Source organism: Eutrigla gurnardus, assembly GCF_963514095.1.
Source record: "Eutrigla gurnardus genome assembly, chromosome: 8".
NCBI classification, from domain to species: domain Eukaryota; kingdom Metazoa; phylum Chordata; class Actinopteri; order Perciformes; family Triglidae; genus Eutrigla; species Eutrigla gurnardus.
In genome coordinates this window covers 21049116-21067512 of record NC_139922.1, presented here as the reverse complement: position 1 = coordinate 21067512, position 18397 = coordinate 21049116, and the positions used below count along the sequence as shown (strand labels likewise).

General features: G+C 43.3%; 1 protein-coding gene across 1 annotated transcript; it reads right to left on the bottom strand.

Annotated features, from left to right (window-relative positions):
* Nucleotides 1–7677: 7677 nt before the first annotated feature.
* LOC311017371 (amphoterin-induced protein 3-like) lies at nt 7678–10734 on the bottom strand. The gene is made up of 2 exons (XM_084015653.1): nt 10239–10734; nt 7678–9759 (listed from the first exon to the last, which is right to left on the bottom strand). Exon 2 carries the CDS (start codon nt 9714–9716, stop codon nt 8337–8339), a length of 1380 nt encoding a protein of 459 aa, XP_083871779.1. The 5' UTR covers nt 9717–9759; nt 10239–10734; the 3' UTR covers nt 7678–8336.
* Between the last annotated feature and the right edge of the window lie 7663 nt (nt 10735–18397).

Below are 18397 nucleotides of genomic sequence, written 5' to 3'. Positions count from 1 at the left end.
TCCTATTGTGAAAATGTATGTTTTATATATATATATATATATATATATATATATATATATATATATATATATATATATATATATGCAAATGATTCATTATCTTATTAAATGTGCACTTATTTGCTCGCAAACAAATATCTGAACACAGTTCAGAATTCTTGTTTCATTTCATCGACATATGTCAAACGTTTTTTGATTTCGTGTTTTACCGAGGGGAATCTTGGATATCTCTTTTTATTGCTCCATAAATCAGAAAATTCTGTCAACAGCCATAAAAAAAATCCACTTTCGCCATTTTTTTTAGGAATAAAGTGTTCTATAAATCAGGCTATGGAAGATATATGAACCAACCTTTCTGTAAAAAACCTCCAGAATACAGATTGGAATGAAAGTGGGAAGTTTGGTGGATGTAAGCGATACTGAAATGGAGATTTTTGTCTCAGATTCTGAGAAAACTGCCTTTAAATATATGAATTGTAAAATCATATTGAAGACACTAAAGTTAAAAATAAGAATGAGATAGATATCATCATGAAACTCCAGTTATTTTATGTTTGAATATGCAAACCAAGTCATTATCTGATGTTGTCGGTTGTTTTTTCTCCACACAACCGGAAGAGCTTTTTACTGATAATACTTCTGTACTTAAACTTAAAGTTAACATCATTTTTCATGCACTGGTCAATTTTGAGATTTGGGACTTTTTCAAAACACCATAATTCAAATGAATGTGTTATTTCAGACTACTGCAAATTTTTCCATTTGATGCTGAATGCTCACTCAACGTTGAATAATGCCTCATTTGCATATTTTAACAGAATTTAATTCTACTTACATTACAAGTTATTATTGTCCTTATGTCAGAAATCAGCTGCACGGTGGTGTAGTGGGTAGCACTCTCGCCTCACAGCAAGAGGGCCTCCCGGGTTCGATTCCCAGGTCGGCCCGGCTTCTGTGTGGAGTTTGCATGTTCTCCCCGTGTAAGCGTGGGTTCTCTCCGGGTTCTCCGGCTTCCTCCCACAGTCCAAAGACATGCAGGATGGAGATAGGTTAATTGGTGACTCTAAATTGCTCGTAGGTGTGAATGTGAGCGTGAATGGTTGTTTGTCTCTACATGTCGGCCCTGTGATAGACTGGCGTCCTGTCCAGGGTGAACCCTGCCTTCGCCGAATGATAGCTGGGATCGGCTCCAGCCCCCCCCGCGACCCTGAATACAGGATAAGCGGTAGACGATGGATGGATGGATGGATGGATGTCAGAAATCAACTGGGTGTTTCACAATATGTTATTTTCTTTGACCTAACCACCCGTAGTGTCTTCAAAATGTGTAATTTGACAATTCAGCAGCACTTACATTCACCAAAACGTGTTCTGTTTCATTCCTCTCTATATTCGGAAGGTTTTTATAGAGGGGTTTGGGTGTATATCATTCTTAGCCTGATTTATAGAGCATTTTATTGCTAAAAACATGGTGAAATGGAATTTTTTTGTGTGGCTATTGATGGTATTTTCTGATTTATGGAGTGATACAAAGGCATACTCAAAATTCCCTCAGTAAAAACAATTTTACACACCTGACTTTACCAGTGTTCAGATTTGTCTTTTGTAAATGTATGCACATTAGCACATATTTAATAAGGTAATGTCTGATTTACATATTTAAGCATACATTTCAAAACAAACTTGAAATATAAAAAAAAACTGTCTTTAATGTAAGAAACCAGCAGGGGAAGTTCATCTATTAGTTATTCAGCTTGGGTATCCCCTTAGATGTACGATTTTGAAAACTACTTTCTCACCACTGACTATAAGCAAGCCCTTTCACATACACATTTGTTTCCAGTTTTGAAAAAAAATTGCATTAGGACATAGAGGGCATGTCATAAACAAGTAAAAAAGAGCATGTTTGAAAAACTTTGTGGCCTTGGAACTATGCACAAAGCAACTGAGACCAGTGAGCTGGAGATTCAAGGTGCCTTTGCAGGATGAAGGGCTATAGACTGGAATGAAATGTATCTCTGCTCTATTTTGAGTGTAACCCGAGTATCACTTCTCTTGTTACGTGCCTCAACACCTCAGATACTGGAAATCCTCCAGTTTCCAATGTCTTCTTCATTTTTTAGTTTGCAGCCTCATAGGCAACATTGCCTCTGAATGGGGCATGACCACAGTGAGGTTATATAGCTTATGTATAGCTATATCTCACAAATATGAGTAACTTAGTTATACCGTATGCAGACCAGGCGGCAACCTCCATTTCTGAAAGGTGAAGCCAACTCTGTGGTGCTGTAAACTTGTATTCTCTTTACTTTCTGGGCTCCTCTGGTTGTGAAAATAAAGGACCCTAATCCTGACTTGATTTATTATCTCATTAACATTGTATACATCAGTTTTGGTCTCGATCGCTAGTTTCAAGTCTTCTCCAATACAGCATGATGTCCATTTAGTAAATTCTGGTCCATTTAGAGTCAAGTAGACCATAAAGCAGGGTCTGCTTAATGGTGTGGCTACTTTTGTGATTGAGAGGTTGCTACCAATGCAATTAGCCACCAAGATTACTTTTAACTCTTGGCTTGTAAAGTTAACCTTGAATTATGAAGCTAACTTTGCTAACAGCTTCACACCAGGAAACCAGATGGATCCAGATCCGGTAAGGTTGCTGCTCATGTTACTGCTTGTGTTCATCAGATCCACCTGTCGCTCCTCCACATTCCAAATATGGTCATTTCTGTTCATTGGTTGCACAAATTCCATGATGGTGAAGGCCAAAGCAATGGATGACGTCACCATGACTACATCCACTTCTTATAGACAGTCTATGAACATGCTAGTGGCTCTGTGAAGCTGATTGTAAATGTAACCAAGACTGATGGGGATGTCGAAACTATAAATGTGAGTGTCAGAGGGGCACTAGAGGAAGTCAGGAGATCAACGTAGTCATAAGTACACATCGCCTGGGAACGATGGATGTCTCTACCAACTCCATCCGATAGTTGAGAAGATATTTTATTAAAAGCCATTAATGTCAACCTGCTGGCTGTCCGAGATGATTCCCAAAGTAAGCGTGTTCATCCTTTGGGGACCATGAAAGTCTGTTTGAAATGTCAAGGCAATCCATCATCTAGTTGTTGAGATAAAACGGACATTAGAGCGTCTTAGGCTTCTGTACTGTGCTGTATTCCCGAGTGAAACAGAATATTTGAGGGATGTACAGTAACGAGGGATCTAAATGAAATCCTTCACATTTGACTGCACCACTAAAAAGCTAGGCTCTAGTGTGATACGTAGCTACAGAGGATCCACACATCTCCCTTGCCCACGGTGCTGGGTTGCACCAACAATACTTAATTGAATCCGAGATTAATTCCAACCAAAGTTTAGCAAAACTAGGTTTAAAATGAGTGAATCCAGATTTAAAATGAAGCTCTGTTGCACAATTAAAAATCAATCCGTTTGGTTTGCTGAGTTTAACCAACATGGAGATGCTTGCTGTTTACCAGAATTAGGATGAATAAATGCATGTATTTGCTTGCTTTGGGGACCTAGTAGGTAGTCTGTTAACAAGAGAGGGGGGGAAACTTTGTTTGATAGCTAAATAGTCGGTAAGTTAGCCTAAAATGTACTCATGTTGGCTCTCCAGATATGTTCTCATTTCTCCTCCTTTGAGAAAAACTAGTTGGCTGAATGACTGGAGCGATACGGCCAAAAGCGCCACAGTAAGGAGAAAAAAAGAGTTGATTCAGTCTTTCTGTTCTGCTCCAGAACCGTTTCCTTGCTGAACTGGTATCTTGAGAGACATTCAGCTGCATCATAAAACTCAGTTGGGTTGTCTGTCCTTTAACTTTCTTCTAGGAACTTGATTATTCTGCTCAATCTTAAAAAGAAAAAAAACCTCAAGTTTAAAGTTCACACTGGATCACAGTTTAAATTGGAGTTTTAAGTTTTGGTGAAACAGAATTACATTTTGGTTTAGAGTAAAAACTAAATTTGACGTTTAAATGTCATCTTAATGTTCAGTTTTTAAAGTGTGGTGCCACGCGATTTAGAGTTAAAGCATGACTTCATCAGGTTTAAAAATGAATCCTTGAAATTGGTCGGTACTAGAAACGTTGATCTTTTTTGCATATATTGTTAAACTGTGCACAATATAACTGAGGATGGCATCTAAAGGGGTTTAACAGGCTTTTTTCATTTACTCTGGAATAAAGTGGTGGACCAACTGGCATTGCCTCCCTAGAGCCATGCTGCTAGTATGGTTAAAAACGGAGATAAAATGATAGATAGGTAGATATATAGATAGAGGACTTTTTAATGGAAATATGTCATCAGAGTTCACTGTTTTAGTGGACAAATGTGACGGATAACAAGGGAAGCACTGTGAGCACGTGATGCAATAACGCTAGGGGGAAACGTGACACAAGCTGAACACGGAGGAAGAATAAAAAGAGAAGAGGATGTTGTAGGAAAGGGGTCAGGAGCCACATTATGAAGGTTAAAATACTTTGAGTCATTGTGCTTGTCAAATCTCGTAATGTCCAGCTAGATTCTACGCAGCGAAGCACATAATGGCGCCACAAACACGGCGAGCCTGCGGACGCTGCTTCCAAAATACTACAATGGCTCAGCAAAGGGTGCATCACTGCATACGCTTCCTCAATTGTTTGTCTGTTTGCAATGAAATGTGATAAATCTATACATAATTGATGAATGAGGCATTCGTGTGCAATGTGCTCCACAGTGAATCCGGATTGAGACTAGAATCCTGTTTGACATCCCGGACGTCCAGCTGCTTCGTGGTGTTTTGAAAACGCAGAAAACCAGCCTGCCTTCATTTTCGAGAGGTATGATAAACCGCCTGTTGTCTGGTGTCTGGTTGTCTGGTGCACCACAGTCCATTTATTTCAGCCCTGTAATTTCAACCATACAGTATAGCCGGTTGGTGGACTGTTCTGAAACTACTGCTGCGTGTGTGTTACTCCAGCACACGTCCCAAGTAAAGTGTCCAATTAGAATAAAATAAGGGTTTTAGAGGGTTTGGTGGTGTCGGGCCTCCATTGAGGTTCTGTACGTGGGCCTCACAGCGCCTGAAAGACACCGGCCTATATGTATCTGCCACAGCTGGATGCCTCCGCTCCTGCCTGATGACTGTTTTGACAGTTCGGTAATAGCCCCCGTTGTCAGTCAAGGCAGCCCTCCGCGAGTGGAAGCAATTCAACTCGTGCTATTCGGAGTAAAACACCCCTTTCCCAGTAATTAGATTCTTGAATACGATGATTTCAAATCCCTTGGAGCCCAGACGAACAAGGGGAAACAATTAATCTGGATAGGGAAGTGCATGCTTTAATTAAAGCCTGGTGGAGTGTTTTGCTTTGCCGAGGGGGCATCTTTTAAAGCATCAGCAGCTCTTTCCTTTACATCTGGGTAATTTGTTTGAGTGGTTCTGGATCATTGGCAGATAGACTGGAGCAGTGCCACCTTGCACCTGAAACTCGGGTGTTATTTTAAAGGGACAGTTCACCCCAGAATCAAAAATCTATTTATTTTTCCTCTTACTTGTAGTCCTCAATCAATCTAGATGTTTTTTTTGGGTTGCCTGTCTTTCCCTTATCCGATGAGAGGGTCCCAGGACAGAGGATTTTGTCTGGTGTACAGATTATAAAGCCATCTGAGGGAAATGTGTGATGTTGAGCTTTATAAATATAATTGTATTGAATTGTAAAAAAATATCTTGTCTCCAATGTGATGGTAACATTACATGGAGCCTGGCTGATGGTGCTCAAAGCCCAAAAAATACATTTGAAAAACTCAACATCTCTCCAGAAATCATGAGCATAATAATGAGTATAGTCCTATTATAGTTCCTTGTAGTCCCATTACGTGGAGAGAAGGCAGACATCTCTGTGCCCGATATCTCCAAAAGTATTCAAAACAACACTAAACAATCTAGAGTGACAAATAGCACTGCAAGGTAAAAGGAATAATATTTAGATTTGGTGTGCTGTGTTTTCTCTCTCTAAAATCCCTCATTATCAGTAAAGTACTGGCTGTCACAAGGTTAAAAATAAAATGCTGGATAGCGAATGGCATCAGGGCACTAACTCCCCTCTGACTCTGACATGCTGCCTACACTGAGTTTGATTCCCTAAATCAGCATTGTGGTTACATAACCAGGGTCACCTGTGGACCCCTGCGTGAAACAGACCGCCCCAGAATAGAAACACTCACATCGTGTTCTCTGCGTTTTAACTAATCATATCAGAAACAATAAATCCCGACCCAGCTGTGTGCGCTGTGACAGAGAGTGGAACCAGATTAGAGGGATTTAAAAACACTAAAATTGACAAAGCACCTTGTTTTTTTTTTTTTTTTTTAATCTCCTAAAACCTAACCCCAAGTAATCAGACCATGTGATGTCTCTAATACACTGTCTCTGAAAAAACCAGCGGGTCATGTCTCTGATCCAAGATGTTACATCACACACATGTTGTATAATCTTTGCTCTGAATGTTACTTAGCACTGCGAAAAGTTTGCTAAATATAACAACTCACAATACAGCCCTCTCTCAGCGTAACGGTTTTCTGCTCAGCCGTGAGAGTTTAAGAGTGATGAAACTGAGCGTGGTCAAAGAGCCCGTCTGTCCCAGTTTCATGCATGGCTACTTATTTGATTTTTAGATATCCTCTTTTCTTTTTCCCACAAATTTACATTGAAGTTCCTCAGCAATAGTCCTCTCAGGCTTGTAAGAAGTCAAGTTTTAATTAAGGATTTAGAAATAATCAAAGGCCCCTCATCTAATGACGTGCTCGCCTTTTGTGAGAAGCGCCTTTACTGACAACTTCTCTTTGACATTATATGACGGATTACATCTAATCCCATTCAATCTCCCTGCAATCCTTAGTTCTGTTCGGTGTTTGCATTGAGATTAAACAACAATCTCAAAAACATTATGGATGCAGGGATTTAAAGAAATTGATTTGTTTCTTTTGAGGCTTCCGTTTGTCTCATCAGGTTTTAAATAACCCTTCATCCCCGACCACCCATGTGTTCTCTTTGGTCTTTCATGGATTTAATGTTCTCATCCTACACACTTATGTTCCTTCATTGCAGTGCATGCGAGTCCTTCTCCAGCATCTTTCATCTCCGACGTTGCGGTGTGTAATTCTGTCGGTTTGAAGTATTTTACATTTGAAATGAAAAAATAACAAAAAAAAGCCATACAAAATAATGCTCCCTTCAGGGTTTGCATCAGAGCTGCTTCAAGTATTTGTCACTTCAGCTCCAATTTTTTGTAGTTGCGTTTGTTCCGGGGCGTGCAACGTGCTCCGCTGTGTTTGATCAAAGCGATGCCGTCTTTTGAAGAGCGGGCCAATTGCTGTTTGTTTTCGGTTTGTTGACACTCCTGATTTCTGTACTTCACTATTTGCCAGATAAGCAGAGCGTGCTGATAGAGAGTCATTGTTTTCGGCCTGCCCGGTTAATGCAACAGGTTTATATGTACAGTGTGATGGATCACTGCAGGATACACCTCTGTTTTCTGCCAGATAACATTTTTTTTTTATGACAATCTTTGCTGAAGCACGTAGCTTCTGCACAGAAACGTTCATTTGTATATGTAATAGACTTGCTAAAAAATGCTTTCAAAACCAAGAGCGGGCAACGGATCTAAAGGGAATCAATCCTTTATTAGGAACACAGGGAACAGAAGTTTTCAGGAGTTGGTATAGAGTTTTAGGTGCTTCGTTTTCATATTATATGACATATGGGCTGTATATTATAAGTTATCTTTAGCTAGTGCAGTGCCTATCTCTACCCCCACTAATTATCGAGCCCTTCAGCTCAACCAAGACACAGTCTGATCTTCTTTCCTGCAGTCCGTCACAGTCATGAACTTGCAGCGTTTTTTCTGGGGGTTTTAATCCTCGTTAAACACTTTCTGTGAAAAGTGAGCCAGATTCACTGTCTGATCCCGGGAGAAATATTTCCCCCCCAGTGCCGTACCTGAGTACACAGAGAAGTTATTAGCTGATTTGCCAGGCTGATAATGGCTCTACTGTGATTTAGCAATGTCAGTATACTGAGGGTAATAAACCAAAGTTGAAACTTTCATTTCGACTACTGAGCCGGATGACAGAGAAGAGCAGAATTGAGGAGATATTACTTTTTTTCTTTTCTTCAGGAGGCTCTTTTACTGTAGCTGTCAGGAAAGAGACATGATGTTCTTTTCCCCCCCATTAACAGCATTAGCACTCACTTCTCATTGTATCCCATCGATAAATCCTGAGTCAGGAGTTTTGCTTTGTCCAAAGGTTTCTTTGAAAAACAACCTTGTTCACCATCAACTTTCAAGTGTCCATTCCGTTCCTTCACTTCTCATTGGCTCCATGAACGCCACATGCTTGTCGGTTTGGATTTTGTGCTGGTGTCTCGTGGACGGCGAGAAAACAGAATTCAGGGTGCTGGGGTCGTAGGTCGCAATGGGGATACCTGGATGTCTGGGCTGTTTACAGCAGCTGCAGCGACACGGTGTCATGTAGAGGTATATGAGGATGCAGATCGTGGTCACCGCACAGCCCAGCAACGTTGTGTAGCCGGTGTTGAATGACGCTGCCGGAGGCAGCAGCACCGTCACGTTCACCTCCCGGGTCGCATTCGCTGCCTGTTTAATATCCACGGCTGTGCACGTGTACAAGCCCGAGTCGTTGACCTTGGCTGCTTGGATCTCCAAGGTGCCGTTCGGAAACAGGCTAATTAGGGTGTCATCTGTGCTACTCTGGGTGATGTAGCCCTTGCTGGGGGAGAGCCATGTAAATGAGAGGTCCATGCTACTCAGGGACGTCTTGCAGTCGAGACGCACCCTCTCGCCCTCCGAAACCAACACGCTCGAGAGGAGCACCGTCACCGGCAGCGAGACGGCCCTTTCCACGGTGCAGTTGTGGAAGAAGCGCGAGTGTCTCAGGAACCGGATGGCGGCCCGCGGGTTCCCGTAGACGGTGCAAGTGTGCTCATCCGTAAAGTCCCTCAGCGAGTCGTAACCCCTCAGATCCCAGTGCCAGAACACGCTGTACATGGAGCAGTCGCAGATCAGAGAGTTGTTGTGGAGGTACAGCCCCCGCTGCACCAGCCCGGGCAACGCTTTCACATCCTCCCACGGCAGACGACTCATACGATTGGACGAGAGGTCCAGCATGGTCAGGAAAGGGTGGCTGTGGTCTTGGATGGAGAAGAACGGGAAGTGTGTGATCTGGTTGATGCTGAAGTAGGCCTTTTTCAGGCTGCTCAGGCCGCTCAATGCGCCGGCCTCCACCTGCGTGATCTTATTATTGAAGAGAAGGAGCTCCTCCAGCCTCCACAGGCCCTGGAAGTAGTGTTGCTCCACCACATGCAGCTTGTTGGAGGACAGGTCAAGGTGCCTGAGGCCGGAGGCGTTGCGAAACACCCCGTGGGCCAGGGAGCCGAGCTGGTTGTGGGTCATGCGGAGGTTTTCCAATCTGGGCAGCCTCTTGAAACTGCCCGGACCCAACCAGGACAGATGGTTGTGGCTGAGGTCGAGGGTGACAGAGGAGGAGGGCAAGGACAGAGGCAGCTTGGTCAGGCCACTGGAGCTGCAGCTCACTGTGTCAGATACACAGAGGCAAATGGAGGGGCAGGTCTCCTCGGAGCCGGGGAGGAGACAGAGCAGCACCAGCAGAGGGCCTGGATGCAGTCCGGAGGTCATCTTCCTGGAAGTCGAACTCGTCAAGGTTTCTCTCTGGCTCTCCCTGGTCAGATAAGAATCAAATGAGAAACAGCAACAACGATACATTGGAATGCTATTCTTTTTCAACTAACCCCCCAACCCCCTGCCGCATTGAGCTGTAACATAATATGGCTACAAGGTTAATGTCATGCAGGGGACGCTCCGTATCTGTCATACGATCGAAAATTGTTAAAATAATTGCATTGTAGGGCTCCAGCAAATGATAAATTCTATTAGCAGTCGACACAAATTCCCATATACACATGCATTGTTTTGTTGTATCTGACAGTCCAGTACCTAAGATATTCATTTTGCAATTATAGAAGATGACAAAAGAAGACTCGTATTTTAGATGACAAATGCAGAATGATTATAATTAAATCATCAAAAGAATGAATTAATTTCCCTCCGATGGACTAATCCTTGCAGTTCCAACACATTGCCCACAAAATTGCAAACTTTTTCAAAAAGTTCCGAGAGCACATGGGGGAAATACTTCACCTTTTTTTAACGTTTCTTCTCAGTTATTATCAGATGTCTTGAAGTCGAACATAATCAGAGATCAGCTCAAACAGATTTCCTGCTACCGACTGTATGAATTTGAGGCAGAAAGGGCAAAAGTTCATACCACTTCCAGACAAGTGAGCATTTTGGCTCACTCACTTAATCCCATTCTCAAGAAATGGAAAAAAAAATAAAAAAACCCAAAAAACACTTCACACCACTCAAAGTAGACTGCTTAGCAACAACATGAGACTCCCAACTTTCCTGCGCGTTTTCCTCTTCAAAGCCGCTTCCCATCAGCGGATACCGTAACGTTGCTGTCTAATCCTTATCTCATTTTCTGATCCTCCCGTGGCGCTCGAGCAACAATACTTTCGCCTTGCTCCTCAGCCAAGTTTTAAGGTCTCCCCTACCGGCTTTCTCCTCATCCCCGAATGAGAGTGTCGCTCAACAAACATCCTGCAGTGCTTTGCAGTGTATATCAAACAGCGCAGAGCTCACTTAATCTCCCACAATCCCCTCCTCCTTTCTCTGTGTCATTTAGAGACCAGCCTCATGTCTCCCTCGCTCATCATTCAGTAATGATGCTGGTGGCTGCCCTTCCTTCTCTCTGTCTTTCCCTCAACAATATCAGTTTTCACCACAATATTCTATTAATATTCCATCCCATTAAACTTTTAAGTGTCTCGCTTAATAACCGATTAGTAGAAGCTCATGAATATTACATGCGCTATCCGGTAACCTTTCACCGATCCTCCCATAGGACTGAAACTTAGCTGCGGCTTCTGTATTTTTCATTCTATTCTGCACCCTTGTGTGTGTGTGTGTGTGTGTGTGAAGCTCCGTCTGCATGTGCTTTTATCGTTTTAAATTCACATTTTTAAGAGGTCTTGAATTTGCCGAATGCGGTCCATCCCTCTTCATCTGGGTGTAATTTGTCAGCTCCCGTGTTGAAAGTCTTCCTGCTTTTGAAGGTGTTTTCTTAGCTGTGTGCCGCCTCCTCAGGATTTCCATTTCAGTGGCTTTTTGAGTGGATGCATGCTGTTTGCCCAGAACACACACACACACACACACACACACACACACACACACACACACACACACACACACACACACACACACACACAGACACTTTATCTTATCTAAGTGCCTTAATCAGTGCATCCCTCCCTTTCTTGCTGAGCCCCCTGACATCCCTCCTTCCCCTCGGCTGTGGGTTTGACTGGATATATGCTGTCCACGCTGCTTGGTCATGGTGGCCCCGACAGCTCTGATTTCTGTCACAGTGAATTAGCTTTGCCTCCAAGCAGCCACCTCCTCACCGCTGCCCCCAACCCTCCACCACCTTCCTGTAACTGCTCGGGGCTTTGACTGACTCCCACTCGTTCCCTCACTCGCTCTGCGGAGGCACATCTGTGATTTCCCCCCCGTGGATTTCAGGCCCACTGGACAGGGTTCGCTTCTCCTGAGGTGGGATGATGGCGAGTCCACAGGAAGATGGTTGCAGGGAACTTAAAGGGGGGATAATGTGGTGGTGGAAGGCTTCGGTCTGGGAATAGAGTTTAAGGGTAATAAAACACACGGGTGTATTTGTCATGAAATGAGCAAGCCATCACCATCTTTTGGCATTGTGGCATTACACACAATCTTGTCCTAAGGCTAGTCATCAGCTTGGCTGGAGCATGTAAGAACGCCCACACATGTACATCTGAGATATGCTGGAAAAGCATCCTAAACAGGCCATCCTCCAAGTGTAATGTTAGTGTGAGCTTTACATTGCGGCTCAAATGGCCTCCAAGTGATTTTCTCGTCTCTTCTTCGTTGCAAATTGATCTTGGTCCCACCGAAGAAAACCTTCCCCCGAGTAGCTTTTTATATAAATACATGTTTTCATTGATTTGAAGGTATTATGTAACACTCCTGTTTGTTCAGTGCTCCAATCATGTATATGATGGGGTTTTTTTTCTCAGTCCCTAATTGTAAAAGGATCACATAAGACCTTCATCTGCATAAGCTGGTAATGATTCATGGTTTGTTCCGCTCGGAGTAATATGAGAAGCAGTTTGAATAAAGTGCTTCATCGTGCCAGCATGTTGTCAGTGGCTGTGTTTTTGTTTATGAGCTTACCGTATAATTGTGCGGGGTTACATGTTGTTTTTCTCAGTCAGCCCTCGTGCTGCTGTTGATGTAAAAATGACATACTTGAACTTTTCGGTGCCTCATTATTTCTTTGTAAGCAAATTCCGTAAAGGATTCATCATTTTCGAGCGCGATCGTTTGTCACCGTTCTGAGGGATCAATTCAATGAAAGTATGAGCAGGTAAACAAGGTGGAGAGATGGTGGAGTTTCTCTGCAGAGTAGAATTTGTTTGAATTTGCAAGGCAATTATGTTTGTCTTTTACTGTTAATTGCCTCTCGTTATACAGTATTAGTCCTCTGGCGTGTCAATTCTAACACCTCCTTCATTTCTTCCAGTCAGTGTGGACTGAACATCTGTCTGTGAGTCTCTTTTTGTTTCTGCATGTTCCTGTTTGTCAGACTGGACTCTGTGGCTCCAGCCTGCTGTTCTGTAAAATCCCTAATCTAATCAGTATCTCTGTATCAAGCTGCTTTGCAAATCCCGCCTTCTTCTCCTGCATATATTTGATTAGACTCGGGCGGTATGCAAAATAGTCCCGTCAAATCGGCCAGGTTCAGAGTGGACCTCAAAGATTAAACCCTGACCCCGATGCATCCTGCCCCCAGCAGAGAGTGATTTTCTCTTCACCATCTGCTGCAGAGGAGAAGAAAAACACACACAACAGCAAAGGGAAACGTCTGCTCTTATCTTGCCCTTGAGAAGCAGCGAAGCTTTCTAAGAGTGGATAATATAAAGCTTTATATTCTCAGATGCAAGAAGATTTTTTTCTTTTCATAAGTTAAACCACTGGAAAGGATGAATGCAGGCATATATTTATGCCTTCATTTGGGTATTATTCCTCCTCTGTACTTAAATAATGCTAGCCTCATGAAGAGCGAAATGATTTAAATTAACAATATTCGCATTAGCTGAATACCAACTAGCTGCTTTGTCTTCTTTTAATAATGTACTGTCATTTTTAAAGATGCATTGCAACAGAAGAAAAGGAAATCCATTTTTTTAAAAAGCTCTTTGTATATTATTGAATATGAATGACAGGGCACACACTGAAATACCTTGCATTACTAAAAGCAACTCTGTAAACACGGCAACTCAAGACTTTCCATAACCTTTTGTCAATGCTGAAACCCTGAACCTGAACATACACACCCCCTGTTCAGGGTTCATTCTGCCCTTTCAACAGCTTTTTGTCAGCATGGCTGTCAGCCAGTCTCTCAAATATGAATGAGTCAGTGCCTGTATAAAGATTCAGAGGATTGAGTTTTGTTTTTTTTCTTCTTTCTCTTTTCTCTCCGCGGGTGAATTTGCAGTCTGGATGAGCTCTCCGTTGAAAAGGAGTTTCAGACAGTGCAGGATTGTTTGCTTGTCACGAGGAGCTGCTCGGCTGCCCCATTTCTGCTGTGTATTCATAGAGATCGCAGTGCATTATTCGAGAATGTCTGACTCAAACCCCCCACAACCCGGTGAGATGGAGGTTTCATATGTTGCATAATACTTGAAGACAATAGGAGTCTGTCTTCTCCACTTAGAGCTCCATTCAGCCCATCTGGTGGATGGAGTACACAGTGTGAAGAGACGAGCACCCCATCTAGTGGTGTAACACCCAAGTGTACCGACGCAGCATCCAATGCACTCTTTTCCCATCACTGTTAGTGCTACATAAAGGAATAGGAATGACTAGAATTAAAAATACATTTTAAGAAATACTATAACCTCTACAGTTGATACAATAAATGAGTGTGATAATACAAAAATAATGAGGGGGAAAATCTGTCCTGAGGATGAAGACAATCTGAAACAAGCCAGATAGCTGTGGGAACCTGGTCAGAGCTAGCCCATGCTACGCTATGATTGGCCAGTCTGCGTTAGAGGGCAGGACTTGGCAAAGGGTCAGTCGTGTAGTCAAAGCTGAAGGCCGTTCTCAGTAAACACTCTTAAAAGAATAGCTCAACATCATAGGAAAAAGGATTACTTGCGGTCTTGCCAATAGTGGGGGAAATATGAAGCTACAGCCAGCAGACAAACAAGATATAACATTTGAATTAGTAGACTATACAGGTGTTGTTAAATGTGTTTTATACAGCCCCACTTCCAGTCTTAATGCTCTGCTAAGCTTACCAGCTGCTGGCTGTCCCTTCATATTTACAGACAAATCTCATCTACCTAAACATATTTCCCAAAATCAATTGTAGCTTGACAACATTGATGTTTGTAAATCCAGCTGATTTCCACTTTAAGGCGGGCAGAGGCCAGAACCTGATTTTAATTTGAAAAGTGCTCACATGTGCTGATGTCGCGCGGCTATGTTGACGCTACCCGCGAGCACAGGAACCATGCATAACTCTTATTACATATTACAATGCAAACCCACGCCTTGGCGTGTCGGTACACAGAGAGCGGCGTGCTGGAAAGAGGGCTGTGGGTATGAACAGCCCCACGTCTCCCGGCCTCCATCATCTCGGCTGATTGTTAACGGATTTCAATTAGGGCTCGCCTGAGTTAATATGATTGCTTGCTGTTTACCCTGCCTTGCTTCCTACCGTGGAAGCCAATTACGCATGAGTAGCCGACGATGAGAACTGGACACTGCTAATGGCTGGGCTTCTCCCTTTGTGTTCACATTACCGAAGGATATGGGTTGTGAAATGAGATCACTACTGACTACTGTGCTATCAGTGATTGTGCTATAAAACATTATGGGCCAGAACATAGTAAATTGTGTGACGTGACTGTGGGGTGGCAGTCTGTCTGCTCTTTTATCTGTTATCCTCTCATCTTCCTTTCCTCTTCTTTTTCCCATTTTTTTTGTCATCGCTTGTTTCTTTACCCTGCTCTCCTAGCTCCTCTTCTCTCTCTCTCTCTCCTCATTGCTCACCCAACCTTCCTCCCATCGCTTCTTCCTTTAGTTTCTCACCGTCTACTCGTCTCTTCTCATTTATCCTCTCCACTCTTATCTCCCCACATCACTTTTTTTCACCTTTTTTATTTTTTTTACACCTCTCCTCTCCACCTTTCATCTCCTGCCCCTCTCGTTATCAACAGAGACAGCCAGGACATGAGCCTAGCCTCGAGTCCTTTTCCCCCCCTTCCAGATCACCGGTAGATTGAAGCATCTTAGAAAATCCATTATGTCCTAATCAATAAGGATTAATGTACATAATATAGAGATTTCATATAAATTACAGCCTTGGAGTTAATCATTACCTTATTACTCAGGGAATCCATTGCCCATATATCATCTGATATGCCTGATTGTGTGCGCTCGTGTCCTTGTGCGTGGCCATGAATGCAGAAAATTTACTGTGCTGCTCTCTAAAGAATGAGTGAAGTTGAGAGAATTGTCTAATAAGACAGGTAGGCCTGCAGCTGGGTAGAAACGTCCTCTCCGCGGTGTAATACTGCAACCGAACCCCCTGTGTTTAACTTTTACCTGCGCCGATGAGGTCGTATTCTGTGCATTTAATTTGTCTGTCTGTACCCAGGATTACAAACAAAACTACTGGCCCATTAAAGAGTGGATCCGAACCACAGGGCAAACCCACCAATTTAGTTGACTTTTGTTAACATCACGTCCTCCAAGTTTCCTTCTAGTTCGTTAATTTCACCTTATTTGTTCCTTTTAATATCCGCAAATTGTTGAGCTGAAGAGTTAAAGGAGTTCAAAATAAACACAATTAAAAGAGACTATTTCTGCTAGTCATGATGATGTGCAGTCGTGAGGATTCGTTGCGATCACTAGTCAAACGGCCACTTAAATGTTGCGTGTGTCGTTCACATTTATTTGAATGCAAACTTTACTCATTTACCTCGTGATTTCACTGTCTGTCGTGTCGGTATGGGGGCTTAACGTTCCCCAGGAGAGCTCCTCGGTTAGACTGGTTAACTGCTTGTTCTGGATTGATTTGATTGCTCAGGAAGGTTACAATGACGTGATGCACTTGCTTAATGTTATGTGTATGTTCAATGCAGCGTTTAGGATGTTTTATCGTTCGCGTGTGGAGACATACTTGCAGGATAGTGGTGATATGGCGATGGTGCGGTTATTTCTGTAGCCCTAACGACAGGAAGTGGCTGGTGTTCGTTTCATGATCTATACACTTAAAAAAGAAAAGGCACGTTGAGAAATGGAGCACAAAGAAGAGAGACACAAAAGCACCAAAGTCTTTTGCATAGTGGGTTTATCTGACTGCACTCCGCTGAGACATCTCGCCGAGATGGTGTGATGGCTTTGCAGCCAGCTGTCTTCGCCACCTGAGCCCCGCCGCCGTCGCCTGCTCTCTGCTCAGACGGGCACCGTGGGACACGAAGGGTGATGAGCAGTTAGCAGTTCCATCAGGGATCTCCGGGGCCATCCGTAGAAAATGAAACCATCTCTGAACAGGTAACTCAATTTAACTTGTGGCCGCCTTCTCCGCAGCTACAAGCAGAAATACTTTCCCAGCTGATGAGATGAGGTAACAGAGCGTGGCCGGAGTCACTGAGTGCAACAGGAGAGGCCCCACTCCAACCAAATTGCCTGGACAATGGTCAGGGGAGGCTTTTCCACCACTTTTACAGATGGAGAAGCGGAGAGCGAGAAGTAGAAAGGCTCTGGGTTTTCTTTCCTTCCTTTTCAATCAATAAAATAGACTGGCTTTAATCATGGAGCTATTGAGTGCTGAAGCTAGCAAAATGGAGAGTTGCTCTTCTGGAACCTTTCCCAACTTTGCCCCCCCCCCCCTTGCCTAAGGCATTTGCCTGAACAGGGAAAATGCTGTATTTGTAGCAAAGCCATTGAAGTGCCATAACTTTGAAAATAGACTTTTCAATTCCACTCTGTGCTCCACACACAGGAATGAAATATCTTTTTTCTAAAATGATGTGGAATGTTGTCCTCATGGTCTTTACTTTAAGACACAGGTGTCTGTTGTTGTCTCCTCCACTGGTTGAGTTCACTCCCCCTGACCGTGTTTCGTCATCCACAGATTCACCTTTGGAGCGAGCCTTGTCCGCTGACTTGAGCCATCGCTAGATTTGCTGGCTTTTTGGAGCTTTGTGCTTATGATCTGGCATCCGGCCATGCTACGTTTTTTATAGAGGTAGGCTCCCAGAAACGTACCGAACACAGCAAATAAAAAATAAAAAGGTTATTTATTTTCTTTAGGAATGTCACAGCCTTTTTTAAATGTGTTATGTAGGTAATGTGTAAGATATGGCCAGAATGTTGGCTTACATTATTAACAGGATGTGAAGTGATTACAGTGAAGTTAATTCAATCTATTGTGAGATGAGCATGGCAACTGACTAGCCTGTCTTGTAATATCACTTGTTCCTCTGGAGTCACTGAAGAAGTAAAGCACCAAGGGCTTGTTAATAATACATCCATGTGCCGTGTGTTTTCACAGATTGTTTATTGAATTAAATTCAAAGAAACGATAATATGACCCCCCCCCCGCCAGGAGGCTCCTTTGTGGGGAGTAGAGTGTGTGGCAGCTTCAGAAGACTGACCCACGTTCTGTTAGCAGTTACCCCGAGTTTATCCAGAGCAAACCCCAGCTCCAGGGTTCTGATCTCAGGGGACTGTTGCCCCGACTCCCCGCCTGATATGAAAGTGTAATGTTTTCGTTACACGGTTGAGACCCAGTGCTCCACTTAGGCAAATCTGAGCCGCCCCCCCAGAGGGCAGATCCCCGCTGCACGCTCTCCTCCCGGCCAAGCAGTTACCCGTCGGCGGGGAGGAAAAAACACAAGTCGCTCCGGTGTAGCCAGCAGATATCCGGGCCAAGACTTCCTTTTCTGTGCACCGCTCGATGTTCGCTGTACAATTAGGGACTTGAGATGCAAGACTGGAGTTCGAGCTGAGAGACAACATGTAAAACCTGGATTGTTTTACAAGTTAATTTTAAACCCAAGTAAAATGTAAATTGTCAGACGGTAGCTCCTGAGTTCCCAGATTGCATTACGGCTGCCTCTTTTGCTCTCCATATGGAATGTTTACTTGCTTTCAATTAAAGTAAACACACAGATGGTTAATGT

Excerpts from the sequence above, each read along its gene's own strand:
- LOC311017371 (XM_084015653.1), bottom strand. The coding sequence starts at position 9,716 with ATGACCTCCGGACTGCATCCAGGCCCTCTGCTGGTGCTGCTCTGTCTC.